The sequence below is a fragment of the Phalangium opilio genome, unplaced genomic scaffold (genome assembly GCF_054372755.1).
Source record: "Phalangium opilio isolate 3A_F unplaced genomic scaffold, DU_Popi_V2 ptg000061l_1, whole genome shotgun sequence".
Lineage (NCBI taxonomy): Eukaryota > Metazoa > Arthropoda > Arachnida > Opiliones > Phalangiidae > Phalangium > Phalangium opilio.
Genome location: NW_028324178.1, coordinates 10,185,468 through 10,211,878, shown reverse-complemented (window position 1 = coordinate 10,211,878; position 26,411 = coordinate 10,185,468). Strand labels below are relative to the sequence as shown.

The window sequence follows — 26,411 nt, the reverse complement described above, 5'->3', positions numbered from 1 at the left end:
ATTTCAAGTTCCTACCTTATATACTTTTCGAAATATCGAAGGTGAAATCTACCTTATTTTGTCACTCACTCACTCACTCACCGATCATCAAAATTCTAAGGTACTTCTAGGGTAGATAGAAACTTAAAATTCAGGATTTAGTTTTCATTCATTTTATAGAGCACAGAAAAATTAAAACATCCCGAAATTTTTATAAAATTGTTCTTTAGTTCTTTATTTTAAAACTAGATGGCGCTGTCGTCTTTTCAACAGAAATAGTGTGTGTTCTTGATGAAAGGACGTAATGGTCCAAAGTTAACCGAAAGTTAAATATATATTAAAACTAATAGGAGTAGTATTTTAAAAGAAATGTGCCGTAACTGATGCTACATTCTTATATTAGGATATCGCGTAAAATCTTTATTGCATATTCTCTGCGGGTCTAAAGGGGTAATTCAGCGTAAATATGGACAAACGTTAGCGATGATATTGGAAAACGAAGTACCACGAGAGGGTCTTGTTTTAATATAACTACCGAAGTATAACGAGAGGGTCTACAAAAAGAAGTGAGATCCTATGAAAAACATTAACATGTACAAAAATGGGCCAAGCCTCGCTTCGTGCCCTCTCCGCCGTAAAACGTTCTGAGATCCCATGTAGAGCCAAGTCTGCCTTTTGTTCTCATTCAATCACCATGCAATTGAACAATTATGTTATAAATTAAGTCCTTTTCCTAATTAATAACCAATATTCTTTGACTCTATCATCATTATTATACATCTTTGTTCGTATCAAAAATATCGTGACTTGGCAAGCGCAGGTAATTACCTTATAAACGTGTATGCATAAGTCGCCTTATAAATTTGTAAATGGGGTTATGCATAACTCACCATATAATTTGTACAAAGGGTTGTGCATGACTCATCTTACAAACTGGTACATATCCCCTCGACCTTAAACGATTTAGTGAATATCCCCTCGACTTCCATTTAATATTACTTACCTGCGATTGCCAAGTCACGATATTTTTGATACGAACAAAGATGTATAATAATGATAGAGTCAAAGAATATTGGTTATTAATTAGGAAAAGGACTTAATTTATAACATAATTGTTCAATTGCATGGTGATTGAATGAGAACAAAAGGCAGACTTGGCTCTACATGGGATCTCAGAACGTTTTACGGCGGAGAGGGCACGAAGCGAGGCTTGGCCCATTTTTGTACATGTTAATGTTTTTCATAGGATTTTTTCTTACGCGGTATTTTTTGAGTTTTTAGTCCCCAAAGTTGCACACCTGCATTTGGAAGCTCTCTTAATCCCCCAACCCCTTTGTTGACATAAACGCTGTTGTACGATGGGCCGGTAATTCTCCCCTCCCCTTTCAAGAGTTCAACAACACCGTACCTTACCAAGGCTTCCAAATGCAGGAGCACCACGAAAACCCGAAAAAACCCATGACGCACACGTTTTCCCTCGAAAGAGAGAAAAACTTGAAAGTGTACCTTTGTGTGGTCAGTTTTTGAGTTTATTCCAACCTGCGGGTGTATAAATTTTTGATCGCGAGTTAACGCGAAACTAAACTCCTTGCTACTGCCCTTTTTGAACTTTTAATTTGTAGTAGTAAATCAATATTCAGTCGTTTAAATAAATTTGTTTTGTTTTGTTATTATTTTAACCCGCTGTCGCGTTATTTTGCCGCCTCCCAGAACCTACGATTATTTTTTCAGTCGGTAATCGGCCGGTTCAGACTCCAATTCCTCCCGCTCTCCCACATTTTTGGTGCAAGACACCCGGGAAATCTTTAGATGAACTAATTAATTTCGAACAAAGTTAATTATGGCAAACGCGACACCCGTAGACGTAGACAAGTTAGTAAAAGCGCGAGGCGCGTTACGGACTAGTACAACGAACGTCATAAGGACTATTGATGAGGAAATAAAGAAAAGAACGCCAGATTTAGCTATGATAGAGGAGAAGCTAATGCAGCTTAAAGAAAAAGAAAGGAAACTACTCCTTATGAACAACCAAATCCAGGATCTAATAGACGACTCGCTGATAGAAGCCGAAATTCTCAAGACCGAGGAGTGCCACGAAAGAATTATCTCCTGTAAGTTCAAAGCCAGCAAACTTATTCAACGTGGTGGAGAAAAATCCCACGGCAACGGAAACAACCAAGCTGCCGCCGAAGAAGATCGGTCGTCATCGTGCGGGTCCTCCTGCCAATCCCAAACTCCTTTGGTGAAATTACCAGTTCTGGAGATAAAAAAGTTCCACGGCGATTCCGCAAACTGGCAAGAATTTTGGAGCCAGTTTGATGCCGCAGTTCACCGAGCAGACCTGGACCCAGCAGTTAAGTTTACCTATTTACGTTCCTATCTTGAAGGCAAAGCCGCTAGGGCGATCAGAGGCTTACAGCCAACGGGTTTAAACTATGATTCAGCCATAAAGGTCCTTGAAAAGCAATTTGGTAGGAAAAAAGATATCATAGGCGCTCACATGAAATGTTTAACAAGCATGACTAAAGTTAAAGACTCAAGCAACGTCGCCGCGTTAAGAGTTCTAAATGATAATTGCGAAATCCAGATTAGGAGCCTAGAAAATTTAGGAGTATCCACGAGTAGTTACAGTGCGCTACTCACGCCCGTTTTAATGGACTTAATTCCGGAAGACATAGTCATAGCATTTAACCGAAAGTTTGATGATAGCGAAGATGGGAGTTAGATGACTTATGCGAATTCCTACTGCGTGAAGTCTCGAGTAGAGAGAGAGCCGCGGCTCTGACTAGGTCCAGAAAGACAGATAACGAATCCAAAAGAAGCCAGTCTGACGCTAGAGGTAGCCACTCCCGTCCCGAATCCAGACCGAAAGGCAGTTTCTCTGCTCTGAGCGTTACCTCAAGCCAAAAGTTTTGTCTTTACTGTGACGTAACTAGTCACTTCACGACCGAATGCACTAAACATAGTCCAGACGAAAGACGCGATATAGTGATGAGTAAACGCCGATGTTTTAACTGCCTACGCGAAGGTCATAGAACTAATGATTGCCGCGCTAGAGTAAGACAGTGCAAATGGTGTAAGAGAAAGCATCATTTCACCCTTTGCTATAACAAGGACCAAGATAGAGGTCAAAGCACGGAGCCAAAATCGGTGGACACTCCAGATGAACAACCAAGAGAAAACCCTCCCGCGAATATCGTGTCCGCGATTTCTAATAGCTCGAGCGTCATATTACTCCAGACCGCGCTAGCTACCGTAAAAAATCCTAACGGTCAAACCTCCAGTCAACTCCGCTGTTTATTAGATAGCGGAAGCCAGTTATCTTTCATTAAGGAAGAAGATTCGCGCCGGCTCCAATTAGAGGTCATCGGAGAAGAACCTCTCCGTATTAATCATTTCGGTAGCGACACTCCCGTTTATTCCAAAAGAAGAAAAGTGCGCGTAGTATTGTGCAATATTCATGATCCTACAATTTCAATTCCCGTTATCGCGTTTGAAACCCCGCAAATATGCGGATCGGTTGTTTCAATACCCAGTGGCGAAATTGTGCAAAAAATACAAAGTAAAGGTCTAGTTATGGCCGATGAACCGCGTACCGGTCGTCAGTATGATCACGCGTCAATCGAAGTGCTAATCGGGTCGGATTTCTATTGGGAAGTCGCGAGAGACCGACACGAACGTCTCGGGAAATCAACAGCCGCGATCGAGACGATTTTGGGATGGACCATCCAAGGTCCTGCTGAGTTAAGCGTGAGTCGGTCGGTAGTCAGCGTAAATTCCGTGACGGTAATGAGAGTAGCGGCGGAACGCGTCTCGGAGGAAGAACTTGTCTCGCGTCAATTACGTGCCTTTTGGGACCTAGAAATTATGGGAGTCAAACCCGAAGAACTAGAAAAACCCCTCCAGGACGGCGTCCAAGAATCCTTTAACAAAACCGTAAAATTTGACAACAATCGCTATGAAATCCAACTACCCTGGAAACCAAACAAGGATACTCTCAGCGATAATTTCGCCGTGGCAAAGAAACGAACAACCAACCTGCTAAACAAGTTAGCATCTAATCCAGTTTTATTGAGAGAATACGATGATATTCTGAGAAGCCAACTTCAAGAGGGAATAATCGAGGAAGTAGACCCGTTTGCAGTCCCAAAACTAGCGTATTATCTTCCCCACCGCGCTGTCGTCAGGGAGAACAGCGTCACAACCAAAGTCCGTGTTGTCTACGACGCCTCGTCCCATAGCCAAAACTCGCCGTCCCTCAACGATGTCCTAGAGTCGGGCCCAAACCTTAATCCCGAGCTTATCCAAGTTCTCATTCGTTTCCGAGAGCATCGCGTCGCCTTCTCCAGTGATATCGAGAAGGCTTTTCTCCAAATATCTGTAAACCCTAGTGACAGGGATGCCCTCCGATTTCTTTGGACCTCAGACATCACCAACCCGAGGAAAGCCGAACTAAAAACCTACCGAATCTCTCGGGTACCGTTCGGAGCCACCTGTAGTCCATTCCTTTTGGTAGCAACGCTACAATTTCATATCAGTAAATTTGAAGCCGAGTTCGAGGAGACCTGCAAAATCCTAAAATTAAGCCTGTACGTCGACGATTTACTGGCTGGAGCCGCAAACGTAGAGAAGGCGCATAAAATCACCGAGGAGAGCAAATTCATAATTAGTAAAGCCGGAATGAATCTCCGTAAATGGAATACGAATTCACCAGAGCTCAGAAAGTTATGGGGAGAGAAGGATCCACCCCCAGAAGGCGCCACTCATAATCTTTCCAATCCAGGAGAACTGAAGGTCCTCCGATTAATTTGGAATAGTCAAGAAGACACTCTAAGTTTTGAGGTCAACAATTTGTTGCAATTCCTCTTAGAAAAACAAGAAACCAAAAGATGGGTATTAAGATCCCTCGCGAGAATTTACGACCCGCTGGGCCTCCTTTCACCTTTCAGAGTTCGCGCCAAATTCCTTTATCAGCAGCTGTGGGAGTGGCAAGACAAACAGAAGAAACGCAAGTTACAGTGGGATGACCCACTTCCGGAAGAATTAGCAAGTTCGTTCAACAACTGGTGTGCTGAGATTGCATCACTCCGCAAATTACAAATCCCTCGGTTTTATTTCTCCGGAATTCCAGAAAATAATCGCGTTACGTCAGAATTGCACTGTTACGTAGACGCGAGAGAAAGAGGCTTCGCCGCGGTTGTTTACCTGCGTTGTCAAACAAAAGATGGAAAAATGCAGACCAGTCTGGTTGCCGCCAAAACCAGAGTTTCCCCGATAAACAAGTTATCCATCCCCAGGCTTGAATTGATGGGTGCGGTCTTGGGCGTTCGCTTAGCTAAAAGCGTCACGCGCGCTCTCATAAATAAACCGGAAGCAGTTTACAAGTGGACTGATTCAACTATTGTACTGAGTTGGATAAAAGAAAAGTAAAACACCTGGCGCCCCTTTGTCTCGAATCGCATACGCGAAATTCAAGCTAACTCCGATCCAAATACTTGGAATTATTGCCCAACAAGGGATAATCCGGCAGACTTGCCAACACGGGGACATAGCGCGGAAGACCTCCTAAACAATTCCAAATGGTGGCGTGGACCACAATACTTATACGAACCGAACTGCAAAATTCCATTCGGTCAAAATCCTAATCCAGAGCCATTCCCGACGGAAGTCTTAGATGAAATGAAAACAGAAGCTCGCCTAGCCGCTCAAGGAGTTGTGTCCACCGCCATCAAAACAGACCCGCCTTTAAATCTAAACGCATTCAGTTCAATCACCAAGATATTTCGCATTACAGCCTACGTAATGCGCTTCATCCGTATCGGTCGAGGAGAAAAGCCAAAGGGACCCTTAACGGCCGAAGAAATACGCGATTCCGAGCTCTTATGGGTGAAAATCACCCAAAAAGATGTATTCCACTCAGAAATAAAAAGGTTGAAGGCTGGTCAAGAAGTAGAACAGGAATCCCCAATCCGTAGTCTAGATCCCAAACTAGACAATGCTGGCCTACTCGTGGTAGGAGGAAGATTGAAGACTAAATCCCTAACATACAGGGAGACCCATCCCTGGATTCTTCCAAACAACCATCGGTTTTCTGAGCTACTCGCTCAAAATTGCCACGCGCGGTTGTATCACGCCGGGGTGAATGACGTACTCGTGGGTTTACGGGAAACCTACTGGATAGTACGCGCGCGTAAACTTGTCAAAAGAGTAGTTGCTTTCTCTGCCGACGGTTTCGCGCGAAGCCCTGTACCGCCAGAATGGCTCCCCTTCCGGAGGAGAGAACCACTCCCGCTCCACCTTTCAGTGTCATAGGTCTAGATTACGCTGGACCGATTTACAATAAAAAGGGTGAAAAGTGTTACCTCGTTTTGTTTACGTGCGCGGTCACGCGCTGTATTCACCTTGAATTCGCGGAAAATATGTCGGCCGAGTGTTTTTTACTCGCGTTTCGCAGATTCGCCGCTCGTAGATCCATTCCGAGCATTATTTACTCGGATAACGCCAAAAGTTTTAAACGCGCGAACACAGACTTAAAAGAAATTTTCGCAAACATGCGGAATCCGGAAGTAATTAACTACTTCACTGATTCAAAAATCCGTTGGCGGTTTATTATAGACCGAGCCCCTTGGGTTGGCGGTTTTTATGAAAGGCTAGTGCGATCTGTCAAAAACTCATTGAAACAAACTTTAGGATCTGCTAGCCTATCAAATGTCGAATTATCCACAATTTTAGCGGAAGTTGAGGCCACTATAAATTCCAGGCCGATAACTTTCATGTCCCAAGAGGTTGGGGACCCAATCCCACTGAGCCCCGCCCACTTCCTGGTTGGTGGCCGGTTAACTGTGTTGCCATCGAGAAAATTCTCAGAAAAAGATATTCAGCCCGTCACGCGAGAGGACATTAGAATCCGATATAAACACCAACAAGCCTTGTTGGAACGACTATGGACCCGTTGGAAGCGAGACTATCTCCTTGAGCTGAGAAACGCTCATCATCTAAGTAGAGTTAAGTCGACCCCAGAACTAAAGGTGGGAGATGTCGTCATAGTAGAAGAGAACAGGATGCCCCGTCTCTGTTGGAAAATCGCGGTCATAGATGAACTGTTTAGGGGCCGCGATAATATTGTCAGATCTTGCATGTTAAGGTTAGCGAATGGGACCAAGATGAAAAGGCCCATTAAATTGTTGTATAATTTGGAAATTGCCAATTGAACCCTACTTTGAGCATTGCTCAAGGCGGGGGAGTGTGTTAAATATTATAATCAATTTTTATTTCGAGCAATTATCCACATAATTGACAAACTTTGTCGTCATTAATTTTTGTGTTTTTTTAGTTTCATTTGTATTTTTTCTTACGCGGTATTTTTTGAGTTTTTAGTCCCCAAAGTTGCACACCTGCATTTGGAAGCTCTCTTAATCCCCCAACCCCTTTGTTGACATAAACGCTGTTGTACGATGGGCCAGTAATTCTCCCCTCCCCTCTCTCAAGAGTTCAACAACACCGTACCTTACCAAGGCTTCCAAACGCAGGAGCACCACGAAAACCCGAAAAAACCCATGACGCACACGTTTTCCCTCGAAAGAGAGAAAAACTTGAAAGTGTACCTTTGTGTGGTCAGTTTTTGAATTTATTCCAACCTGCGGGTGTATAAATTTTTGATCGCGAGTTAACGCGAAACTAAACTCCTTGCTACTGCCCTTTTTGAACTTTTAATTTGTAGTAGTAAATCAATATTCAGTCGTTTAAATAAATTTGTTTTGTTTTGTTATTATTTTAACCCGCTGTCGCGTTATTTTGCCGCCTCCCAGAACCTACGATTATTTTTCCAGTCGATAATCGGCCGGTTCAGACTGCAATTCTTCCCGCTCTCCCACAGTGCATAAAAGGAGAGAGCTGGAGGTCAAAAAATCAGAATTGTATATATTTGTCAATGCTCTGGCCAAACTCAGTGCCACAATAAAAACTCGTAGAATTGTTCAAAAAAAACAAAGTCGTTTAACAGAAAAGGAGAGCATGTCACCCCAAAGGGCACCCTTGTCATGCGTAGCACTTGGTATTTGTTTTTCTCTATGATCCCATTGTTTTCTTTGACCCAGAGAAATCTAACTGCGTCCTTATCCTCATTGCTTATGGCAACTTGCAAGTAAGCTTGTTTGATGTCAGTTACTATGGCTATTTCATACTTTCTAAAGCGTAGTAAGAGAAGAAGTAAGTCTGGGTTTAAATTTGGCCCTTGTTCCAGGCAGTCATTTAATGAGGGGCAATTAATTCCGTGGAATGACCTATCAAGAACTACTCTTAATTTTGTGGTAGTTACTTCGTTTCTCACTACACCTTGATGAGGTAGATAGCAGGTTCCTGGCTAAATTGTTTCTAGCTCGTGTTTGGATACTATTTCAACTATGTTTTTTTCCAGTTGGTCATTGATGACCTTTTTGTATTCAGAAAAATAGAGGGGGTCCTTTTCGAATTTTTTTAACTAATCCCTCGTATCTCCTTTCAGCCTGGGATAGATTGTTTGGTAATCTATCTCGGCTTACGCTCCATGGGAACTTGACCTCGTATCTTCCCTCTTTGAAAGTGTTTTCGTTGAATAGTTGGCCTATTGTTGCCTCGTCGTTATTGTAGGATATTTCTTGACTGTGTATGCCCAACCCTTCCAACTCAAAAAAATTTCTTAAAGCTATGTCCACCTGCTTAACCCCCGCGAATAAAGCAACAACTGAATTTGAAACTGGGCCGTTTCTCCCCGTGGGTCCATGCAACGCCCATCCTAACATTGTTTCCATTGCAACTAGATTTGGTTTTAATCTAGTCATATTGGTAGTGCAAATAGAGCAATAGAAATCCCCCCTATCAAAATTTCTATATCTGAGTCGTGATTTTTCCACCCATGAGTGTTGTCCGCAAGTTGTAAGCCTTTTTCTTCCATTACCGTGACTAATTCAGGGCTTTTTAGTAACGTAACGGCGGAACATACGAATAGAATTTTAGTTAGGGTTATTTCTATTTGTTTTTCAGCTATTTCCCTGTTTTGTAAAACAACCTAAACTTTTTTGCGTAGTTTTGATTGTGGTTTTTCATTTCCGAAACTATAAAGTTCCAATTCTTGTTCACCTACTACTGGGAGATTTAATTTTCGTGATCGGCTTTCTTTGATGAAGCTATTTTGACTCCCCCATCAAAGAGGCACCTAGCTAATTGATTGTTTTGATTGTTATAAGGGTTTTTTGTCATTGCTAATGCAGTTTGTAATAACACTATATTTTCCCCCTTGTTGGTTTGAGCTAAACTACACGAGGCGATTGTTTTTATCTCAGTCTCTGTGTTTGGACTTTCTTTATAATTTTGGGGATCCCTAATTTGATTCACCCGAGGGGTCCGACGCTTCTTCAAATCTCGTACAGTAGAAGATTTTAAATCTTGAAATCTTAAAAATCTTGAAAATCTTTCAAATCCCAGAAAAATCTTTAAATCTTTCAAATGTAAGAAAATCTTTCAAATGTAAGGGAAATAATTAAATCCCAGAAAATCTTTCTAATCCTTGATAAATCTTTCCAATCTCACAACTTCCATAAATTTTAAAAATCGAAAAAAAAATAATAAATAAATTGAAACATTCCCAATCTTTCAATCTTCAACCCATATACTCCCTTCAAACTGAAATATTTGAGAATGTGTCCGAGTCGGAAACACATCTGATAGAACACAGATAGAGTTGCATAGATTTTCGAAGCCTTCTTGTACCATTCTTGAGTGCGACGTGCAATATTGCATACCCTCTTAATTTTATATAACATTCAAATATTATCCAAAATTCAATGTTTATTGAAAACTGAAATAGTTGAGAATGTGTCCGAGTCGGGACCACCTCTGATAAAATAAAACCAAAGTTGCATAGATTTTCGTACGCTTCTCAGACCATTCTTGAGCGCGACGTGCAATATATGTATCTGTACATTGTAAACTGAAATAGTTGAAAAAGTGTACGAGTCGGGACCACCTCTGATAGAACAAATACAAAGTTGCATAGACTTTCGAAGGCTTCTTGTACCATTCTTGAGTGCGACATGCAATATTGCATACCCACATAATTTTATATAACATTCAAATATTTTCCAAAGTTCAATGTTTATTGAAAACTGAAATAGTTGAGAATTTGTCCGAGTCGGGACCACCTCTGATATAATAAAACCAAAGTTGCATTGATTTTCGAACGCTTCTAAGACCATTCTTGAGCTCGACGTGCAATATATGTATCTGTAATTGTATATCCTCTTAATTTTATGTAACATTTAAATATTTTGCAAAAGTTCAATGTACATTGAAAACTGAAATAGTTGAGAATGTGTCCGAGTCGGGACCACCTCTGATAAAATAAAACCAAAGTTGCATAGATTTTCGAACGCTTCTCAGACCATTCTTGAGCTCGACGTGCAATATTGCATACCCTCCTCATTTAATATAACTTTCAAATATTTTCCAAAAGTTCAATGTTTATTGAAAACTGAAATAGTTGAGAATGTGTCCGAGTCGGGACCACCTCTGATAGAACAAAACTAGAGTTGCATAGATTTTCGAAGGCTTCTTGTACCATTCTTGAGTGCGACGTGGAATATTGCATACCCTCTTAATTTTATATAACATTCAAATATTTTCCAAACTTCAATGTTTATTGAAAACTGAAATAGTTGAGAATGTGTCCGAGCCGGGACCACCTCTGATAGAATAAAACCAAAGTTGCACAGATTTTCGAACGCTTCTCAGACCATTCTTGATCTCGACGTCCAATATATGTATCTGTAACTGTATATCCTCTTAATTTTATATAACATTTAAATATTTTCCAAAAGTTGAATGTTTATTGAAAACTGAAATAGTTGAGAATGTGTCCGAGTCGGGATCACCTCTGATAAAATAAAACTAGAGTTTCATAGATTTTCGAACGCTTCTCAGACCATTCTTGATCTCGACGTCCAATATTGCATACCCTCCTCATTTTATATAACTTTCAAATATTTTCCAAAAGTTCAATGTTTATTGAAAACTGAAATAGTTGAGCATGTGTCCGAGTCGGTACCACGTCTGATAGAACAAAACTAGAGTTGCATAGATTTTCGAAGGCTTCTTGTACCATTCTTGAGTGCGACGTGCAATATTGCATACCCTCTTAATTTTATATAACATTCAAATATTTTCCAAAGTTCAATGTTTATTGAAAACTGAAATAGTTGAGAATGTGTCCGAGTCGGGACCACCTCTGATAGAACAAAACCAAAGTTGCATAGACTTTCGAAGGCTTCTTGTACCATTCTTGAGTGCGACGTGCAATATTGCATACCCACTTAATTTTATATAACATTCAAATATTTTCCAAAAGTTGAATGTTTATTGAAAACTGAAATAGTTGAGAATGTGTCCGAGTCGGGAACACCTCTGTTAGAACAGAACTAGAGTTGCATAGATTTTCGAAGCCTTCTTGTACCATTCTTGAGTGCGACTTGCAATATTGCATATCCTCCCTATTTTATATAACATTCAAATATTTTCCAAAGTTCAATGTTTATTGAAAACTGAAAAGTTGAGAATGTGTCCGAGTCGAGACCACCTCTGTTAGAACAAAACCAAAGTTGCATAGATTTTCGAACGCTTCTCAGACCATTCTTGAGCTCGACGTGCAATATTACATACCCTCCTAATTTTATATTACATTCAAATATTTTCCAAAAGTTCAATGTTTATTGAAAACTGAAATAGTTGAGCATGTGTCCGAGTCGGTACCACGTCTGATAGAACAAAACTAGAGTTGCATAGATTTTCGAAGGCTTCTTGTACCATTCTTGAGTGCGACGTGCAATATTGCATACCCTCTTAATTTTATATAACATTCAAATATTTTCCAAAGTTCAATGTTTATTGAAAACTGAAGTAGTTGAGAATGTGTCTGAGTCGGGACCACCTCTGATAAAACAAAACCAAAGTTGCACAGATTTTCGAACGCTTCTCAGACCATTCTTGATCTCGACGTCCAATATATGTATCTGTAACTGTATATCCTCTTAATTTTATATAACATTTAAATATTTTCCAAAAGTTGAATGTTTATTGAAAACTGAAATAGTTGAGAATGTGTCCGAGTCGGGATCACCTCTGATAAAATAAAACCAAAGTTGCATAGATTTTCGAACGCTTCTCAGACCATTCTTGATCTCGACGTCCAATATATGTATCTGTAACTGTATATCCTCTTAATTTTATATAACATTTAAATATTTTCCAAAAGTTGAATGTTTATTGAAAACTGAAATAGTTGAGAATGTGTCCGAGTCGGGATCACCTCTGATAAAATAAAACCAAAGTTGCATAGATTTTCGAAGGCTTCTTGTACCATTCTTGAGTGCGACGTGCAATATTGCATACCCTCCCTATTTTACATAACATTCAAATATTTTCCAAAGTTCAATGTTTATTGAAAACTGAAAAGTTGAGAATGTGTCCGAGTCGAGACCACCTCTGTTAGAACAAAACCAAAGTTGCATAGATTTTCGAACGCTTCTCAGACCATTCTTGAGTGCGACTTGCAATATTGCATACCCTCCCTATTTTATATAACATTCAAATATTTTCCAAAGTTCAATGTTTATTGAAAACTGAAAAGTTGAGAATGTGTCCGAGTCGAGACCACCTCTGTTAGAACAAAACCAAAGTTGCATAGATTTTCGAACGCTTCTCAGACCATTCTTGAGCTCGACGTGCAATATTACATACCCTCCTAATTTTATATTACATTCAAATATTTTCCAAAAGTTCAATGTTTATTGAAATCTGAAATAGTTGAGAATGTGTCCGAGTCGGGACCACCTCTGATAGAACAAAACCAAAGTTGCATAGATTTTCGAACGCTTCTCCGACCTTTCTTGAGCTCGACGTGCATTATATATCTGTAACTGTATATCCTCTTAATTTTATGTAACATTTAAATATTTTGCAAAAGTTCAATGTACATTGTAAACTGAAATAGTTGAAAAAGTGTACGAGTCGGGACCACCTCTGATAGAACAAATACAAAGTTGCATAGACTTTCGAAGGCTTCTTGTACCATTCTTGAGTGCGACATGCAATATTGCATACCCACATAATTTTATATAACATTCAAATATTTTCTAAAGTTCAATGTTTATTGAAAACTGAAATAGTTGAGAATTTGTCCGAGTCGGGACCACCTCTGATATAATAAAACCAAAGTTGCATTGATTTTCGAACGCTTCTAAGACCATTCTTGAGCTCGACGTGCAATATATGTATCTGTAACTGTATATCCTCTTAATTTTATGTAACATTTAAATATTTTGCAAAAGTTCAATGTACATTGAAAACTGAAATGGTTTGTAACCGTAAAATTTAAAACTAGGAAAGGGGGCCTAATTTCACGGCTCACAAAGAAATTAAAGTAAACTAGAAAAACTAAGAAGCTCCCAGGTTACCCGTTTAAAGGACTTATTGTCCATGACTAACTATATTTACCAAGTAGTCCATTGTCGAAAGAAGGCACAGTTCGTAATCGAAATAATACTTGTCTTTATTAATCAAAAACACGTCTGTACGTGAGCGCGGATACAAAAGACTGACTAACTGACTGACTGTCGGCGGGGTTTTTTATCCCCGCGACAAAATGTTTTTTTAACAGTTCGACAGCAGTGGCGCTTAAGGCGCCACTTCGGGACAATTTGGCATTATACAAAATTTAGTATAAAAAAAATAAATTGAGTAAAGCAGACGACGCGGTTTTTTCCCGGGAAGGAGGTTCTGGCTGTGGACGGTTACATCCTCCCCCCAAAGAAAAGTCGTCTGCTGCGGCATTTGTTTCCAATCCGCTGAGTCTTGGGCAGGCGGCGAGGAGGGCCTCCTGGCCTCGGCAGCAGTCTTCTGTCGCTGCTAATTCTCGCGATGGCGAATTCCATGGGCGGCGTCAAAACGTTATGTTTCGTTCCGAATCGTCTCCCATGGTTCTCGTGAGATTGCTTGACGGGCAAAATTAAAGTCACTAGACGTCACATCTTATTGAATGCAGGCGTAGATACTGTTCTACGTCTGCGCGAGACCGAAGAGTCTGATGCGGATGATTAGCTGGAGGGTGATAATAAATGTCCATGTTAGGACCTCCAGGCTTTGGATGCTTCCTCAGCACTATCTCACGTTTCCATCCTTTACGGAAAGGATTGACAAATCTCATAGGATTTATGGGAACAGGGTTGGACAATTCCATTTCGTCTTCCTCAGATTCAGAGGAAGAACTGGAATCGTCGGGGTGAGATAGAGGAGAGGTTGGAGGGAGAGAATTCTTCCTCGAGCTCCTATCAGGAAAGGAAGGAAGAGAGCTTGGAGGGAGAGACTTCTTCCTCGAGCTCCTATCAGGAGAGGAAGGAAGAGAGCTTGGAGGGAGAGACTTCTCTCTCGAGCTCCTATCTGGAGGGGAAGGTGGAGAAAGGTCTGGCGGCATCCGATTCACTCGGAAGACCGCTGGAGGATCTGAGAATAAGGCGAAAGCGTCTGGTTCAGATTCCGCAGGTAGATCTGATACTTCTTCCGAGGGAACATAAGAGGATCCATCATCATCCTTGGATGAAGATGAGGTTGAGGAAGAGGTTTCTCCAGACGACTCGGTCTGCGCTTCTTGGTCTCTCAACAGTCGTTGTCTTCGTTCTCGTCGAGTCTCACGACGTTCGTCACCAGTACTGACTCCAGCGTCCTGAAGTAGAGTTACGGACTGTGACGTTGTAGAACTTGAAGAGGAAGTTGAGGATGACTGGCTTCCGTCCGGTTGGCAGGCATCTTTATTCGACCAATACAGCTTTAGATGAGCGATATTCTCGATTCCTTTATTTTCTCCGGTTTCTGGGTCTTCTAGTTGATATCGCAATCGGTCTAGCTTCTTTGCGATCTTGTAGGGACCATCCCATTTGGGACATAACTTAGCGGCGACATCACGTGCCGCTTGAGACAAGGGATGCGTCTCCTTCCAGACAAGCGCACCAACGGGAAATTCAATTTCTTCCCGCCTTTTATCGTAGTAGCGTTTCTGGTGTGCTTGCGCTTTCTTTAGCAAGTTCTTTAGACAAAGTAAGTTGCTTCGCTAAAGCTGAGAGCGCTGGCATACCCACGTCCAAGTCCCAGGGAAATCTCGGTTCCCTACCCATGTTAAGGTAGAAAGGAGTTCTTCCTGTTGTTGTATGTGTAGTCGAGTTGATGGCGAACTGGATGAATGGCAAGTTCTCGTCCCATCTTCGGTGATCTCGACCAACGAACATCGAAATGATTTCTCCCAGAACTCTGTTTGTGCGCTCCACGATGTTACTCTGAGGATGATACGGAGTGATGTATCGTGGTTTGACTTTGAACATCTTGAGAATGTCCTTCCAAAGTTGAGAAACGAATTGTGTCCCATTGTCGCTTACGATGGCTTTCGGACATCCGTAGCGAACTATCATGGAGACGAGTTTCTTCGCGCACGTTCTGGCGGTGATGTTCTTCATCGGGTACAGTTCGACAAATTCAGTGGCATAGTCCGTGAACACCAGGAGGTATTTGTGATGGTGACGGCTTCTTGGTAGAGGTCCCATTATGTCCACTCCCAGCAAATCAAATGGTTCAGTAATGGCCGTAGGCTGCATTAGACCTGGACGTTTTCTATTCCGGGCCTTGTGCATCTGACACAAAGGACATCCGCGGACGTACTGGGTGTCGTCCTGCCGGAACGATGGCCACCAGTAACTTGCCCGTACTTTGTCGCAGGTACGATCTCGACCTCCATTTCCAGACAGAGGGTGGTCGTGAAATAAGCGGATGGCGTCCCGCCGGAACCGCTGTGGCAAATAGACTTTCGCTGGTTGTCTACCATAGGCCTTTCGATACAAGACATCGTTCTTTAGTTCGTAGTACCGATGTCCTTGAGGATTTTCTCCTGATAACTGGACTATGATGTCATTGGTGGCTTGTTCATCTTGTTGGGCTTTTCGCACTTCTTCCAGCGTGAAAGAGTGATACAATGCGTGATTGGCGGGAGGAGCTAATCCGCTACTGGTTGAGGACGAGGTCGACGTCATTGAAGAGGATTCCGCTGCACTGGAATCTTCTGATGAGGACGGTGAAGTCATTTCTTCCAAAGACATGGCTAATAATGCGTCCGCAACCTTGTTCTCAACTCCCTTCTTGTGTATGATCTTGAAGTCATACGTTTGCAAGTACATTGCCCAATGAACAAGTCGAGAATTTGGTTCTTTCACAGTGAACAACCACTGGAGCGCTTTGTGATCGGTGATCACAGTGAACGGTATATTCTCCAAGTATGGGCGGATCTTTCCAACTCCCCAATAGATAGCAAGGCATTCCTTTTCCGTGGTGGTATACCTTCTCTGGACGTCGGTCAGTTGCTTACTGGCATAGGCAATAGGTACCTCGACGTCATCTTGTAATTGTGACAGGAAAGCTCAAAGTCCGGCGTCGCTAGCATCCGTGGTCAAGATACACGGTAGCTTAGGGTTGTAAACCGCTAAAGGAGGCGCCATGCAGATCGCATCCTTGATGGCCTGGAACACTTCCTGCTGTTCTTTCTTCCACTGGAACGGAACGTCTTTCTTCTTGAGGTGATTTAACGGGGCAACGATTTTGGAATACTGCGGGATGAATCGTGAGTGCCATCCCGCCATGCCCAGAAATCTTTGGATTTCTTTCACGTTCTTTGGGACCGGAAAGTCTACTATAGCCCTACGGCCGTATTCTGCAGAAAAGTTAAGCTCCTCCTTCTGCCCTTGGCTCTCTGATTGGACCGTCAACCATTGCCCTTGGCCTTTTAATTGGCTACGTCTACCGATGACGTTCCTTGCCTTGGCTCAGTGATTGGAGGTTCAACCGGCAAAAATAAGCCTTTGAATTCAGTTCAGTTTGAGTTTCAAGTTGAACCAGATTTCGGTGTAAGGTCAGTGTACAGTGTAAATTGATTGTCAAAGGTCAGTGCTGCAACCTTTCACCCCAGACGTTTAATTTATTAACGCCACCTATCATATGAACTAAACAGTAATTTCGTGCCGGATATCCCAATTTAGTTTAATTCGTTGCTGTCTGCTCTACATTGAAATAATTCAACGTATTGGTAACAGCCGCTTCTTAAGATAATGATATGTAACATGGTGTAACGTTGAGTAATGTATATATTTTCATGTAAATGATGTGCTTTAAACCTTTGTATGAAAACTAATTGTAATTGAATTTTGTATTAAACGTCTAATCTTTCTTTGTTTCCATGTTGTTACTCACCTTGATAATATAGAAATTTGCGCAAACCACAACTACCTAAGCTTCATGAAGGCATAATTATAACATTGCCTTAATGGCACCCCGACGTCTGACTCTGTGTCAGAGACTGTCAGTGGTTTATTTTTTCTCGGTTTATTCTCTCACTAACTTATTGCGCGACTCCTTTTTCCAATCCACAACGGCGCAAAAACCAAAAAAAAAAAAGACTGGGGATCGAAATCAAACGTGCAATTTAAATTTTCTTCTTAATTGACTGGCATAAGTTTTATTTGTCTTGTGAAACAGTCATTTTGTTATTCCTTTGTAATTCATGTTCAACTTTACAAGTTGTAATAAAATTGATATTGACATGTTCTAACGTTGTTAAGATGTACTTGTAATTATTGTATTGAATCATACATAGTAAAGAAACATGGCGAAAAAAATGAAAAGGCGCCATATTCACAAGATGAGATGGAGACTTTGTTGACTCAGTTGGAGTCCGTACCTTCGTTGGTCGTGAACGACTATGGAAAGACGCCCGAAGAGAGAGGAGAAATATGTGGCAGCAAATTACAAATAGAGTAAATGAAGTCCACCAGCAGAACCGAACTGCTGAAGAAATTAGAAAAAAATGGAGCACTATAAAGACGGAGGTTAGGAAGAAGGTGGCGAAAATTACAAGGGAGTCCCGTAAAACTGGTGGAGGACCAAATAAGACGCAGCCATTGACACCTATTGAGTCAAGGGTTGCCTCTTTGATTCCTAAGGTGTCGATGGAAGGCATTCCGAATGCCTTTGACTTTGGTTCATCCCAATTTGGGGTATCTTTGGATGGTCCATCAACTGCCCCTGAAATGTAAGTACTTATTTTGTCATCGCATAACAAACCATAACGGATATGGGGCAAATTCTGAAACGTTTTCAGTGAGTTATCATGTGATAAGTATCGCTTAAAGGGCATGATTTTATTTCAGAGCTTGGTCTAAATACCCAATTACTCTGGGGTCTTATCAAACCTTGAATAAAAAGCGGCGGTTGTGTCACGATTACGTTTGTGCTTCTAAAAACAACAAGATTGCCAAAGTTAACGTTTATCGTTTTTCATTTTCACATGTGATAAGTTAACAAAAGGGGTTAAGATGGTCATTAAGTGATCGCTGTCGTGATAGTAAAATTTTAAATGTCTTCATCAGCACGACCGGAAACGCGAGCCTTCCACCACTTTCTGTTCATGGTTTGAGGACACCCAAGACTAATTGCCTATTTATACTGACCTCCTCAATCGATAGTTATCACTTGCGATAACACACTAAAAGAGTTACAGAATTGGCCCCATGGCCCGAGAAATTAAAGTAAACTATTGTTACAAACTGGAGTGTGTGCATTATGTTCTAAAACAATTGCAGGCTACCTACTGACTCCTTTCGTGCTGAACCCACTGATAAGAACGCACCTGCTATTGAAGAAGAAGGCCAAGCATCATTATCAGCTGATGTAGCTTCGTTTTTTGCAAATTATGGTAAGATGGAATGTTGTTAATGTATTGACCATGCCACTGACGTTTTTTTCTTACAGTTCCAGATCCAGGAGCAAGCTGCTCAAACAGCGGTCCTTCTTTTGTCGGTATTGATCCGGAAGCGTCTACAGCTAGTGACATAGCTTCGCGTTTTCCACATTTTGGTAAGATGAAATGTTGCTAATGTCTCGTAATGTATTTACCATGTCATTGTCATTATTTCCTTCAGAATCAGATCCAGGAGCTAGCTGCTCAAACAGTGGTCCAAATGTTTTCAGTGAAGATGTGGAAACAAGCTACACCAACAGTGTTCCTACTTCTCTTTTCGATGAAGATAGCGAACCACCTGCCACTTGTAAGTACGACATAAACATGGTTATAACAATCGTTTTTAAAAGGTATAAGTAAATGCAAAATATCCTTAACCTTTTATTTGACTTAGTTTATTGTTGTCTAACTTTGAAATTTTAAGTTAAGAGGGGTCATTGCAGATGCTAAGTCAGATTTCTAATCAGACTTTCTACATTATCCCTGCCGTTTCCTTTTATTTCTTTACTTCTCCATTGCGTTTTTTCTATATTACATCCTTTCTTGCTATTGTTTCTGTATGCTCGACCTTCCTTTGGGTCGGATTGATAACACGTCTAAACTTTCTTATAGCTGAGTCTCAGCCGCAGCAAAGCAGGAAAAGACCCTTACCATTTAAGGAAAGGCTTATGCTTTCCGCAAATAAATGTTTGGAGGATGGACGCGAAACAAGGGAGGCGCTACGCGAAACAAAGGAGGCCCTATGCTTATTCGCGTCCGCTTTGCAAGCAATGGCTGAAAGTGACAAGGCTAAGCAGGAAAATGAGAGGCTGAGGCTTGAGAACGAAAGGTTTAGGCTTGAAACCGAAAGGATTCAAGCCAATAATATAGCTGAAGCATTGAGACAGTTAGCCGACAAAGGGCGGGCTCCTAAGAGCAATCAAGAGTAGTTTTTTTATTCAGTTTGAAAGCATGCTTAAGCAAAGCATGTATAGTTTTTGTAAATATTGTAAATAGCTTTATTGTTTATAGCGTCACCCTAAATTGTTTAATTTTTATTTTTAATGCTCAATTTGGCATGGACCTTTTTCGTGGCGTTATCACTCTTTATTTATTAACTCATGTTCAAGTTAACATGAACTCCTATCACTTCTGACATTTCTTAATTATTGTATTCTTCTTTGTCAATTAATTCATGAACTTCTTTTCCCTCATTTTAATTCATTTTCATTTATCATTCAGTCTTTTTCATTATCATTCTAAATTATTATTTTCTACATGCTCAATTTGGCATGTACAAGTTTAGTTCAAACAATTTAATTTAATATTACATACGCTAGTCGCATGTATTTTATAACTTAATTTATTGCTCGCACTACCCGCTTGCATTTTAAACTTTAATTTATAGCATGCCTTACTAGCATGCATTTTATCTAATTTAATATTCGCATGCATTTTATCTAATTTAATATTCGCATGCATTTTATCTAATTTAATATTCGCTTGCATTTTATCTAATTTAATATTCTCATGCATCTAATTTAATATTCGCATGCATTTTATCTAATTTAATATTCGCATGCATTTTATCTAATTTAATATTCTCATGCATTTTATCTAATTTAATATTCGCTTGCATTTTATCTAATTTAATATTCGCATGCATTTTATCTAATTTAATATTCGCATGCATTTTATCTAATTTAATATTCGCTTGCATTTTATCTAATTTAATATTCTCATGCATTTTATCTAATTTAATGTTCTCATGCATTTTATCTAATTTAATATTCTCATGCATTTTATCTAATTTAATATTCTCATGCATTTTATCTAATTTAATATTGGCATGCATTTTATCTAATTTAATATTCGCTTGCATTTTATCTAATTTAATATTCTCATGCATTTTATCTAATTTAATATTCTCATGCATTTTATCTAATTTAATATTCGCATGCATTTTATCTAATTTAATATTCGCATTCATTTTATCTAATTTAATATTCGCATGCATTTTATCTAATTTAATATTCGCATGCATTTTATCTAATTTAATATTCGCATGCATTTTATCTAATTTAATATTCGCTTGCATTTTATCTAATTTAATATTCGCATGCATTTTATCTAATTTAATATTCGCATGCATTTTATAATCTAATTTATTACATGTGCTCTTTGCATGCGTGTTATATTGTATTTATTATATGCATTATTTGCGTGGATTTATTAAGCCAATTAAATTTGCATGCATTTTACAATTTATTCGATGTGTTAGGAACATCAACTTCACAATGAATGTTTAACGTATTACATTATTACTAATTTATTAGCATATATTTTATCATTTGACTGTTATTTAAAGGGAGGGTGAAGTTTCAAATTGAGTAACTTTTTTTAGCGATTCTTCTACAAATGATGAGAACAATATCCATAGTCTAACATCCAAAAAATAACACCGAATGATTTAAAAATTACTATTATTTCATGATTATTTTCAATAAGTACCTCTGATCTATCGCGCAACTCCCTGTTTTTTATTAACAAAATTCTCGTGGCGCGCTCCATGTCTCATGCCACGATTTTCACATCTCGCGATAAATTTAAATTCACATAGAGCGTACCACGAGAATTTTGTTAACAAAAAGGCAGGGCGTTACGCGATTGGTCGGAGGTATATTATTAAAAGTATCCATAAAATCTAATCGGACTAATTAGAATTTTAAAATCATTCGGAGATATTTTTTGGATGTTTCACTTTCCAGATTGGTCTTATAATTTGTAGAAGAATCGTTGATAAAATCACTTGATTTTCCATTTCATTCTGTGTAGACAATGCCTACCGTCCTCATAGAGCTCAGTGCAGCTGGTGAGGGATTAAAAAGGGAGAAAAAGTCGGTTACCCCCTTTAATACAACAATATCGTTACTTTCGCGCCTTTAATCAGTTCCCACACGTATTTTGATGACTACCCTTTACTCAAGATTACATTCTTTATAACCTGCATGTAGTTACCGAACCCAACAACTCCGCGATTTATTAATATTCACATACTTATTTACTAGGTGGATTCAACTTTACCTCATCCGTCTGGCCATCAGGAGTTCATTGGTCTTTTCTTCTGTCGCCTGACTACAATTTACATCCTCGAAGTCTTCATGAATGCATACCTATTTTACATTAACCTTTACTTTGCTATTTTCATTAATCACATCATTACCTATTTCAGACCTACCATATTCATATTGAGAGAAACAGGGGGATTGATATACCAATTGCTGCATACTGAAATGAATGTAAGAGTTCTTTGGAAAGGTGTCAATATGGTTACTTGTTATAATTTATCTCGACTAGCAGTCGTAAAACGGAAAGCGTGTCATCTACGACATCCACAGTTAATTGCAAGGCGCAAATATTTAGACAGTCGGTGTCTGGAAAAGATGGTTCGTCGACCACTGGAAGAGGTACCTCGTTGGAGAAAGGATTTTCAACTTCGTCAATACCTGGAGGAGGAAAGGATAAATATTGATAAAAGGGTAAGTGTGTACCTTGTATCATAATCTCATGATTATGCCTTCAGCACGCCATTCCATGGGATTATGATATATCAATAAGTGCCACAAGAGTATGAAATTGCTCTTGCGATTTTGGTCTTCCTTATAAAAATACTCAGTGCTCAAATTAGACCTTTAACATTCATTATCATCACGCTTTTGTTGACTTAACTAAAGTGAAGACCCAAATTGTGTTATTTCCGATCAGTTACCACGCGCGACCAGCCCATCTCCTTTTTTTAACCCATCTGCTGCACTGAGTTCTAGAATGACGATCGCCATTTGCTTCACAATCTTAACAACCCCTCTCAATAACAGTCAGGGCGCGTTGTAATGTTCCTAGGGTTGCAGTGGGGGAGGGAACGTGATAGAGTTTTAAGTTAAAATGAATCGTTGTTTGGAAGGAAATGTTTAAGTTCAACCTTGAATAGGCCGACAACGTTGTTCTCATGGGAATATGTAAGAAAATCAAACCAATCGATTTAAATCGAATTATTATGATTGTTATTGAATTACCAGTTAGTTAATCACCAACCTCAAAACCTTTGGGTCCAAATTTAAGAACCAAAAGAAAAATAATGATTATTACATTTATGCAAGACACAACAGACTGGGAAAAACCCAATTGAAATATTCCAAACCATGATTGTTTTCAATAATGGGTCTTTTCGAGTTAAGTATCTAAAACTATTTGTTGGAATTTTAGAAACCCTTGTTTTGAAAAATATCTTAGGTTTTAAACCAACCATTATTAAACAAAACCACAATCGAGCGATTTCAATCAGTAATCTTAATCCAACAGATTTAAATCAAACCACCCTATACAGGCGAATATTAAATTAGATTATAAATGCATGCGAATATTAAATTAGATAAAATGCAAGCGAATATTAAATTAGATAAAATGCATGCGAATATTAAATTAGATAAAAATGCATGCGAATATTAAATTAGATAAAATGCAAGCGAATATTAAATTAGATAAAATGCATGCGAATATTAAAATAGATAAAATGCATGCGAATATTAAATTAGATAAAATGCAAGCGAATATTAAATTAGATAAAATGCATGCGAATATTGAATTAGATAAAATGCAAGCGAATATTAAATTAGATAAAATGCATGCTAATATTAAATTAGATAAAATGCATGCGAATATTAAATTAGATAAAATGCATGCGAATATTAAATTAGATAAAATGCAAGCGAATATTAAATTAGATAAATTGCAAGCGAATATTAAATTAGATAAAATGCATGCGAATATTAAATTAGATAAAATGCATGCGAATATTAAATTAGATAAAGTGCAAGCGAATATTAAATTAGATAAAATGCATGCGAATATTAAATTAGATAAAATGCATGCGAATATTAAATTAGATAAAATGCATGCGAATATTAAATTAGATAAAATGCATGCGAATATTAAATTAGATAAAATGCATGCGAATATTAAATTAGATAAAATGCATGCTAATATTAAATTAGATAAAATGCATGCTAATATTAAATTAGATAAAATGCATGCGAATATTAAATTAGATAAAATGGATGCGAATATTAAATTAGATAAAATGCATGCTAATATTAAATTAGATAAAATGCATGCGAATATTAAATTAGATAAAATGCATGCGAATATTAAATTAGATAAAATGCATGCGAATATTAAATTAGATAAAATGCATGCGAATATTAAATTAGATAAAATGCATGCGAATATTAAATTAGATGCATGAGAATATTAAATTAGATAAAATGCCTGCAAGTAGCGCATGTAATAAATTAAATTATAAAAACATGCAAGTAGCGCATGTAATAAATTAAATTATAAAAACATGCAAGTAGCGCATGTAATAAATTAAATTATAAAAACATGCAAGTCGCGCATGTAATAAATTAAATTATAAAAACATGCAAGTAGCGCATGTAATAAATTAAATTATAAAAACATGCAATAAATTAAATGGTTCAAACGAAACCTTTACACGCCAAACTGAGCGTGAAGAAAATAATAGTCTATAATGATAGCATGGAAAAGAGTGCATGTGAAAATATGAGAATGAAATATCTACAATGAGTACTATAAATGATAATGAAGGATACAATAATTGAAAAGAGTTCATGCCAACGTGAACATGAATAATGAATACCGTGATGATGAAAGTGCATGTCCAATTGAACATTTAAAATGATAAAAAAATTAGGGAAACGTTGTACTGAAGATCTATCACGGCATTAAGAAAATAAATATGTACAGTTAATTCGATCATGCTGAGCTTCAGCATGTCATAAAAATAAAACTTCTTGGCTGTCTTCCGTCACGTATGTACTGCCTCTTTAGCAGCCTCAATTTTGGCTTGATTTCTATTTGGAGATTAAACATTTATATATCTACGAAAGCTAAGGCATACGGTACCGGCCATTCATGTCACCACGGATTAAATGATTATTTTTAAATTTAATACACCAGTTAAGAAACTTGGGTTTGGAACAGTTTATCTTCAAGTAGTGAAATAATTTTGAATCATGTAAGTGTCCCTGCATCCTTCTCATTTTGTAAAGCTTTTTTGCAAGTGCTTAGCCCTTTCTTAAACGTAACATAACATTGTTTCTATATAATACTTCTTAATGAAATGTAGGAGACTTATGAATATCGGAATTGCTATTTTGCAGTGAATATTACAAAGTTGTAACACAAAATGTTTCTTAAGTACACGCTGGGTAGTAGCACCAACCTGGATAAGGGGCCCCCTCCAATAAAACACTTTCCATTTTAGGCACTAAAGACCTTAGCAATGTTGTGCATTAGAAATTTAAAATATGCACCCCTAAATAGCCGTTGCAATATTACAAAAGTCTGCTCAATGTCGTTAAGAAGTAAAATGTACAAACAATGTTACTTCAAGAAAGTGTAGGCTTTGGTTTAGTTTAAACAAATGCCACTAGATAGTACTCCCATAGTCAAGGGGTCAAGCCTCGTCGTCTGCCCTCGTCGACGAGTTCTGATTGGTTCATTCAAAATTTGTGAAGATTAGCCAGCATGTTAGGGGCGCAAAAGGAGCCAACATTTGCTTTAACGTTTAGGAAAAAGCTACATACTTCAAAAAGATCTTTATAAAAGCAGAGGGTTGCAGGATCACATACAGGATTCAGAATCATTTCACTGATTGAAGAAAAACTGTTGTAAACCCACGTTTATTAACTGCTGTATTTAATTTAAAAATAATCAATTGAACCGTAGTGGCATCTCTGGTCGTTATCATATGGAATTCCCTAGGTACAAGATGTTAGAGGCCGTTACATTCAAGGTTGATTAAGATTTGCCTATGCAGTCGACCAGATTGAAGCAGCTCATTATCATTCTGAGGCTGAACATTGTTGTGTCCTCCAACATTTGGATTTGCTGCAGCTACATTGAGAAAGGTCCATGAAACGCCTAATGTCTTTATTAATTTTTCAAAGTAATTTAACAGTACCTCCTCCTCCTGCAGGCATTGGTTCATCCTAGCAGTAATTGTGGAGAATGCAACAGGCACTGATTATAGCACAACCCTTTTCAGGTATGTACCATAGTGCGCCTCCAGATGTGTCCAAACAGCGGAACCGCATCTTTGAAATTCCGTTCACACGTTCAATAACATTGCGACCTAATCATAAAGAAAATCAATTAATGGTTTAATACAAGCACAGGTCCTTTAGGACGTCACATTAATGAATTATCTAGCACTGGGCAGTCTGGCATATGATACCAATATGATTGTGCTTTTACCAGTTTATAGCTTACTGAGGTTCATTGAATATGGTAAAACAATCAATTAATATCAGTATTGTTAACCATTACCATTAAAGCATTTCGAAACCAAATACTTAAAAGGGAGGTAATAACAAGACAAGGGAGTAAGATAACCCGCAAAAAGTAAACTTAGAGGGAAATGTTCCTAATGACATAGATAATTGCCCAATATTATTAATGTCTTGAGTTTTGCCAGAATAAATGTTCTAATACCTGACATGTGACGTTCATTATA

The 26,411-nt window shown here is 38.8% G+C and overlaps 3 protein-coding genes and 1 long non-coding RNA gene across 5 annotated transcripts; 3 read left to right on the top strand and 1 right to left on the bottom strand.

The window, feature by feature from the left end:
* The first annotated feature begins 1,819 nt into the window (after positions 1 to 1,819).
* On the top strand, positions 1,820 to 7,190 carry LOC149665080 (uncharacterized). The gene is made up of 4 exons (XM_089842063.1): positions 1,820 to 2,699; positions 2,735 to 5,389; positions 5,456 to 6,159; positions 6,222 to 7,190. Exons 1-4 carry the CDS (start codon positions 1,820 to 1,822, stop codon positions 7,188 to 7,190), a joined length of 5,208 nt encoding a protein of 1,735 aa, XP_089698189.1.
* A 10,641-nt stretch (positions 7,191 to 17,831) lies between these two features.
* LOC149665079 (uncharacterized) lies at positions 17,832 to 19,099 on the top strand (the record flags this gene model as incomplete). The annotated part of the gene is made up of 4 exons (XM_089842062.1): positions 17,832 to 18,130; positions 18,681 to 18,793; positions 18,850 to 18,954; positions 19,020 to 19,099. Coding segments are annotated over exons 1-4 (597 nt in total), but the record flags the coding sequence as incomplete, so codon positions are not given.
* Positions 19,087 to 25,795, top strand: LOC149665077 (uncharacterized). Of its 2 annotated transcripts, none has more exons than XM_089841937.1 (3): positions 19,087 to 19,145; positions 21,886 to 22,356; positions 25,661 to 25,795. In XM_089841937.1, the coding sequence occupies exons 1-3, from the start codon at positions 19,119 to 19,121 to the stop codon at positions 25,694 to 25,696; spliced, it is 534 nt and encodes a 177-aa protein (XP_089698063.1). In that variant the 5' UTR covers positions 19,087 to 19,118; the 3' UTR covers positions 25,697 to 25,795. The 2 variants fall into 2 exon arrangements, with proteins under 2 accessions (XP_089698063.1, XP_089698062.1); XM_089841936.1 differs by lacking the exon at positions 25,661 to 25,795 and adding an exon at positions 22,583 to 22,807.
* On the bottom strand, positions 21,613 to 22,183 carry LOC149665078 (uncharacterized). The gene is made up of 3 exons (XR_016368401.1): positions 22,056 to 22,183; positions 21,902 to 21,990; positions 21,613 to 21,686 (listed from the first exon to the last, which is right to left on the bottom strand). It is a non-coding gene; the product is annotated as an uncharacterized LOC149665078 (long non-coding RNA).
* Positions 25,796 to 26,411: the final 616 nt, after the last annotated feature.